Genomic DNA, 7682 nt, shown 5'->3' on the forward strand with positions numbered 1-7682 from the left:
GCATTAACTACATTACGTTGAGCCCCGTATCGGTCCATAGGGACTGACATTGAGCTTTTCGTCAGAAAAACGTTAATCATAGGGACTGACAGTTACTAAATATGGAAATAAAAAAGAACGTGGTTTGTTCTCGGAAGTTTTACGATATTCTAGTCGAATTTCTGAAAACCAGAATTCACGATGCTCCGACACTCATGACTGCGGCAATGTAAAATCCCAGAAACTTTTCTGATTTGACAATTTTCGTCGTGTTATAGGCGTTTCCAGGGTTTTACGATGGAAATATACAAGATCTGGAGAATGATTTCCGCACCCTAAAGGTAAAATTACTGTGCAAAGACATCACAGTTTCAGGAATCGAACCTGTGTAGGATTGATGAATTAAAATTGGTTGCCTAAAAAGAATTGACGCTCGCATTTTCAGTGCTTCGATACTTTGTTTGTAACGTTTTCACTATGCCTCGCTTCTCTACAACTGTCGAGCGATCTTTTTCTGAGCAAAATTAGAACAAAAGCCGAACTTCGAAATCGGCTCAGCTACGATACGATCAACGCTATTTTGAAATCAATAGATTTGATGCAACATCGTCGCGGCAGCTCGAAAGTTTTAGTAAATGATAGTAGGGGAACCGCGGAATAGTTACATTTTAAATTTCAGATTTCTGTTAATGAGAACACCTTCTACATGTCATTCTATAGTATTCAAGCTACCCTATGGCAATGTATACCGATCAAAAGTGGAGAAGGAAAACAAAAACCGAAACTGTGAAACTGTTTGTGAGAAAATTTTAATTATTGAAATTATTGTACTGGTTGGGTAAAACGGACAGTTGCCAGTGGGAGTGAGATTGACTGTTAAAAGTCTGTTTAATCTATTTCTAAAGAATGCCCTGCGTTTATAAATGGAAATCAAATCGCCAAATGTTGTCTTTTTGGAAGCTGACTGGAACCAAAAGCAAAATAGTTGAGGGCCTGTCCGTATATACTGCTGAAAAGCACGATATCACTTCTAGGTGGATTAATTCGATTTTTTCATCTTTTAACGGACATTCGTGATGAGTTCAGACCTTGGTTGAATGAAATTATTCCTCTCGCAATCGATAAACCTCTACGCTTCATATATTACAAACCTGTCCATATTACCCCCACTATATGACCATATTACCAGATAAAGGGATGGTCCAAGTCACCCAAATTACCCTACACAAAATTAACAGAACAAATGTATGGGTAATGGGAATTTTCATCAGTTTAAACCATTTACATACTAGAGGATTATAATTAATTTATAAATTATAAATTTTAGAGGATTTATAAACGGATTGTAATTAGTGTTATTAACGTTATTAGCATTATTCCATAACACCGTTACCTTTTATCTGATTTGGCACCCTTACTGAAAGACGTAGTCCTACATCAGAACGTTCAGGGTCTTTCAGATTAAACGCTCATGCAACAAATTTTAGTAATTTCTACAAAAGTGAACCGATTTTTATTTTTAAAACCCGAAAATAGAGCTCATTTTAGGACATTTTCAATGTGACCACCTCTTTTTTCGATAACGCGTTTTAAACGGTGAACAAAATTCTTCATGCACAACTCTAACATTACGACTTCGACGTTATATTTCATCTTTAAGTTCCTCCAAATTTTGTCAAATTAGCAATGATCCTTTACGTACCCCCAGAAGAAGTAATTGACGACGAGAAATGTTGAAACTCTTACCAAATGAAAACAAAAGGAGAACGAAGTTTCGTTAAGGTTTCGGTTACTCGAGTAATACGATTTCACTGAAAATACACGTTCTTGTAAATTGTACATCTTGACACTAAAAACCATCCGATCAGACTGAACGAGCCGAATATTATCGTCCCAAAGTGGGGAATGCAGTGTTACCACCGACTGAGCGAAAAAAAAATTATAAGGAACATATAAGAAATTATAAGATGATATTGAATTCACGTCCATGAAAGCATTCTAAAAATAAAAAAAAAATTCACTCAGGATCGGTATCTACACCCAGGTTTTTTACGCGGTTTTTTTAACGAGTTTTTTTTACGCGGATTTTACAATTAACGCGGTTTTTTCACGCGGATTTTACAGTTAACGCAAGTGAGCAATATCACATCTCTCTCAGCTCTCCATGATCCCTCAGAGCACATGACGGTAATCAGTGCTTGCGACGGAACTCTGCGCTTATGACGAGAATTAGTGCCGCACTCTGTCACGATACTTACGTAATTTTAGGTTGACCTGTTTTTTACGCCGATTTTCCAATTAAAGTGGTTTTTTTAACGCAGATTTCGAAATATCGTGGTTTTTTAAGCGGATTTTCCAATAAACACGGATTGTTTTAATGCGGTTTTTTAAGAGGTTGGTATCCCCCGCGTAAAAAAACCTGGGTGTATATGCATATTTTAGTGCCATCATCTGAGCCGTTGGGCAAGGCGAAAACTATTTTTTCTCCACAATTTTAAGCCGTAAACAAAACATAAACAAATTGATTTTTTCGGGACCCCATTGAACGGTTTCGAAACACCGTTATTACTCCTATCGTGTTACTGCTGTTGGTCTCCGATAAAGTTCCCGATAATCTGTAAAAATCGTCAGTATCTTTCGCCTCTCGGCAGACAAAGATGATAACGCAAGATTACTGTCGCTTATTAAACGTTCAAATACATTATCTCACATTGTCAGTGTGTTTCCGACAGCGACAGCTACCACTCTGGTCGACCACAACGCAGTGGGGGAGGGGATTAAAGACCGAGTTTTACTCAAAATGAAGACGTTATTTCTGCTGAGTTTAGTGCTTCCGTTCGTAGCTGTCGGGCTCAGACAGCGACAGTCGGCGCTGAAAGACTGGTGGGAGACAGCATTATTTTATCAGATCTATCCGCGCTCGTTTTACGATACCAATGGTGATGGCATTGGTGACATAAAGGGCATAACGGCTAAGCTGCGGTATCTGAAAGAGACCGGGATCGATGCGGCTTGGCTAAGTCCGGTATTCAAATCTCCTCAGCGAGATTTTGGGTACGATGTCAGTGATTTTCGTGAGGTGGACGAATTGTTCGGTTCGAACGACGATTTGGAGGAATTGTTTGCGGAAGCGGGGAAATATGGAATCCGAATAATCTTGGATTTTGTGCCAAATCATTCCAGCACTGAACACCCGTGGTTCAAACAATCCGAACTAAGGCAGGAACCATACAAGGATTATTACGTGTGGCATCCGGGGAAGCCAATTCCCGGACAGGAAAAACCCGATGTGCCTAATAACTGGGTAAATGCTGCGAATGGGTGGAAATATTTCCCACAATTCAATATATTCTTTCTACAGAATTCGGTTTTCTATGGTTCGGCTTGGGCGTGGAGCAACATACGAGAAGAATACTATTTGCATCAGTTTGAGGTTGGCCAACCGGATCTCAATTTCAGGAATCCAGCAGTGATCGCAGAGTTTGATGAAATTTTACGCTTCTGGATGGAGAAAGGGGCTTCCGGATTCCGTGTCGATGCTGTGAATCACATGTTCGAGGATGAACTATTTCGAGACGAACCCGTTGACGATCCGTCCGATCCGTTGAGTTATGGCTACACTAATCATATGTACACGAATAATTTGGTAATTGCATACAATATAAATCTCTACCAGCGCTTAAATCAAAATCTGTATCTTATCTTAGCTGGAAACGTACGATGTTATCGGACATTGGAGGCGAGTGCTCGACAGTTTTGCCGAGGAGAATAATCGAGACACCATGTAAATTTCAGTCAATTCACGATACCTAAGCTTTATGATCCCAATTGTCTTACTTTCCAGAGTGATGATGACCGAAGCGTACACTAGTATGGATATGATAATGCGCTTCTATGAGTCGGACAATGGTACCGAACAAAGAGCTCATTTCCCATTTAACTTCGCTATGATAACTGATTTGAATGAACACTCCGAGGCGATTGATTTCAAGAATGTGATTGATCGATTTTTGGAAAATATACCCCGTGGAAAGGTTACTAATTGGGTCGTAAGTAATGGGGGCAAATCGGTGTTGATAGAATAATATAAAGCAATGACATTTTCAGCTTGGGAATCATGATCAACCACGAGTGGGTAGCCGTTATGGACCTGACCGTATCGACGGTTTGCTGCTTCTTTTGTTGACATTGCCGGGGGTCGCGGTTACTTACAATGGGGAAGAAATCGGAATGCTTGATTTCCGAGACATCACATACGAGGACAGCCGGGATCCACAGGGTTGTAACGTTGGATCTGAGGAGTACAAGTGGAAGTCGAGAGACCCTCAGCGGACACCTTTTCAGTGGGATGATTCGTACAATGCAGGCTTCTCCAATGCATCCAAAACATGGTTACCGATACATCCGTACTTTCGCCAAACCAATCTTCTTAAGCAGATGGAAGCGGAATATAGCACTTACAAGTTATACGTGGATGCTGTGAAGCTTCGTAAAAATCGAGTCTTTACCCACGGCCTTTTTAAGTCTCGGGCACTTACTGAGAATGTCTTCGGATTTGCACGCTACATCAAAGATCAGGGGGATGCTGAGCACGGTTCCTACGCTATCATTATTATCAACATGAGTAACGAAAAGACAACGGTTGACTTGTATGATCTATTTGCGGTCAGTACTGAGACGGTGGTTCGACTTGCGGGAAGAGATTCACACTATCACGTTGGGCAACAAGTAAACCCCTCCAGTATCCCGCTGGGTTCATATGAATCGCTTGTTATTATGGATTCCGCAGCAACCACTCTGCACATAGCGAAAACAATGATAATGGTACTGATATCGCGACATCTGTTCACATAATCGTACTACAATAAACAAACCTAGCCGACCGATAAAATCGTGTCGATGGACATCATCAATTTTCAATTAAGCAGAATTGATAATTCGCAGTCAGTTTCAGGCCTGAGTGAGTGTTTTACAAATTTTCCTAATAACTGAAAGCAACCGAAGCAGATACAACAAACTGAATAAGTTATAAACTCGGGTCGGATGGTCGTGAAAGGAAGAGCACTTAGTCCCACTTTGTAGTTAGCGAGTAATGCCCAGAGAAAGAGTGTCTGTTCAATCATTCACGAGTCGGATTAAAAACGTTGATTCGTTCCAGGCCGGGGCAGTGCTCATTCCGTCACCGAAAGTTAGAATCGTAAGCCAAGGACAAAGATTTATTCATAATAGAACACCTATTTACACTTCCATTCCACTGGTCGGGGCGTTAATCAGGTCGGGGATATTCAGCTGCCACTTATTTGGTTTTGTTGATTATTTTTAGTGATGATAATAGCCGGAGGATGCTTGACTTTTTCGTTTCCGTGGTGGAGTTGTAAATTTTGTGTTAAGGAGGAGAACGAATAACGCTGAAAATACAATTCCGGAGAAATTATAATAATCAATCAGTCGCTGGATGTTTGCATGTTTTGGTGATCTTCAGAAAAAAATTACAACGCTGTAGCAGATCAACAACGCTTGATTGAATTGAAAATTTATTATCGCCTCAGGTATTTCGGATGGAAATGGACAAATTCTCGACGTGCAATTCGATAATCTCTCTATATCGAAACAGCTTTCTAATATTGAAAATTAATGTTGCTGCTACATATTTTTTATCTTTTCAATTTTCGAACTCTATTCTAACAATATCAAAACTATTAAGGGAGTTTGTCTAGAAATTTAAAAACATTTTTTTTGACTTATTTCTCAACTTTATATATTTATGAATGTGACTGTGAATGTGGAAGAAGTTTTCGAAATCCCTATTATTTATCGAGTCATAGTTATTCCAGTGATGTGATATCCAACATGGTACGACTTTTACTAGAAACTTTAAAGCGTTTTTTTTAAATTACTTTTTTTTCAAGATGATGTACACGATATCTCAGGCTCTACTGAACTGATTAGTTTCAAGTTTATATGAATACATCTATAAATCTCTCTATCGCATGACACAATAACTTTTTTAATTTTTAAAATTTAACTCTTTAAAAAAAATTAATTCGTTCTGAAAAATGGGTTGAAAAAACTTTTTTTAAACGGCTTGACATTTTGTCCGAAAGCAGTATTCGGCTTGTCCGATGTTCATACCATAGTGGCGTCTTTACGAATTAAGAATATATTGGATTTTTTTGGTGTCTGATAGGCAGAAGAGCTAAAAAATCGTGTACGCCAGGGCCCCGTTATATCTAGGAACAATCCCACCCCCTCTCCCTATTTACCATCTTGTAACTTTTTTATTTTTAAATATATTTTCGATTCCTCGAAGATCAATGAACAAATATTTTTTTAAATTTGTTTTGCCTAGAGCTCGAAGAAACGTCCAAAGGCACGAATTTTCCTCTATCCATGAATACTACCTTAAATTTGTGATCTTCTCAGGTGTTTCAGGTGGTAATAGACAAACTTCCGATGTACAATTCGATAATCGTTCCATATTGAAACTGCTTTTTGGTATTTATAATAATGTTTTTACTACAAATTACTTTGCAAATTTGTAAATTTGTGATTCTAGAACTCTATTCAATTATATATTAACATTGAAGTGGTGCTTTTGCATTTATTGCTCCTGATGTTATGTACAATTTTTGGGAAAAAATTTAAAAAATATTGCAAAACTATTGCAACACAAATTCCTTCTTCTTTTAGCCGTCACAATTGATGAGACGGGGGCTAGAGACTTCGACGCAAAGTTAAAAATTTCGATGACGTGTAGGTGAATCATCTTTTGTTTTTTCAATGGCACTATCGTTTCGAGGAGAGCTTGCGACATTTTGATTTCCACCATTACTACTATTTGCACCAGTCCATTTGTAATTACAATCCAGCGCTCACGTCGCCGCTGTTTTAACGTAAACGAAAAGGAAACTAGTCGTCATTCAGCGATTGAATCTGCAATTCAATTTTAAGTCATGTGGTTCAGCTATTTTATTTTTAAGAAAAACAAATAATTGATTAGTAGGAGAAGGTGATATGGATACCAAAATTTTTATTTCGCTTCTTTATTCAGCTGCTGTGGAACAAGTTCAGTGATAAAAGTTTCTGCAAAGGCGCACGAGGGCATTATGGAGCATATTGTCGTGGACTGTGGGTGAACGGTGGGTGGTGTATCGGGTTTTTAACTAACTTCTGTTTTTGTTTTGTTCATAGATAAGCTCCCTTATTTGAAATTGCTACTAAATGAGTTCGATGATGTCAAACAAATCTCCAACTGTTAATTTGAACACATTAAAAATAGCTCTCCCTCATAATATTCTTATTCTATATTCCACACAGTTCACCGGAACGCGATCGACGAAGAGGTGGTCAAGGCTCGGCTCGAGGAATTCAAGACCAAACTGTTCGATCGGTACTCGATGGTCAAGATGTTCCGCTGCCCAACGGGGCAGATTTTGAGCAGCTATATCGAGCTGAATGTGAAGGTCAGATGATGTTATTTTGAACAAAAATAGCTCTCTCCTAATATTCTTATTCAGTATTCCACACAGTTCGACCTGACCCGGGACGCTATCGACTGGTGGAGGCTCAGCTCGAGGAACTCAAGTCCAAACTGTCCGAACTGTGCCCAGTGATCAAAACATTCCCCTGTCCGACGCCGAAGCACCGGCACCGGCTCTTCGACACCCAGCGGTTGGCATATCAGATTCGGTATTCTTCGCTCA

The 7682-nt window shown here is 39.2% G+C and overlaps 1 protein-coding gene across 1 annotated transcript; it reads left to right on the forward strand.

Annotated features, from left to right (window-relative positions):
• Window positions 1-2227: 2227 nt before the first annotated feature.
• LOC129777447 (maltase 1-like) lies at window positions 2228-6221 on the forward strand. Its single transcript, XM_055783714.1, has 5 exons — window positions 2228-3283; window positions 3341-3625; window positions 3687-3763; window positions 3824-4028; window positions 4087-6221. The coding sequence occupies exons 1-5, from the start codon at window positions 2780-2782 to the stop codon at window positions 4831-4833; spliced, it is 1818 nt and encodes a 605-aa protein (XP_055639689.1). The 5' UTR covers window positions 2228-2779; the 3' UTR covers window positions 4834-6221.
• Window positions 6222-7682: the final 1461 nt, after the last annotated feature.

The sequence above is a fragment of the Toxorhynchites rutilus genome, chromosome 3 (assembly GCF_029784135.1).
Source record: "Toxorhynchites rutilus septentrionalis strain SRP chromosome 3, ASM2978413v1, whole genome shotgun sequence".
NCBI lineage: Eukaryota > Metazoa > Arthropoda > Insecta > Diptera > Culicidae > Toxorhynchites > Toxorhynchites rutilus.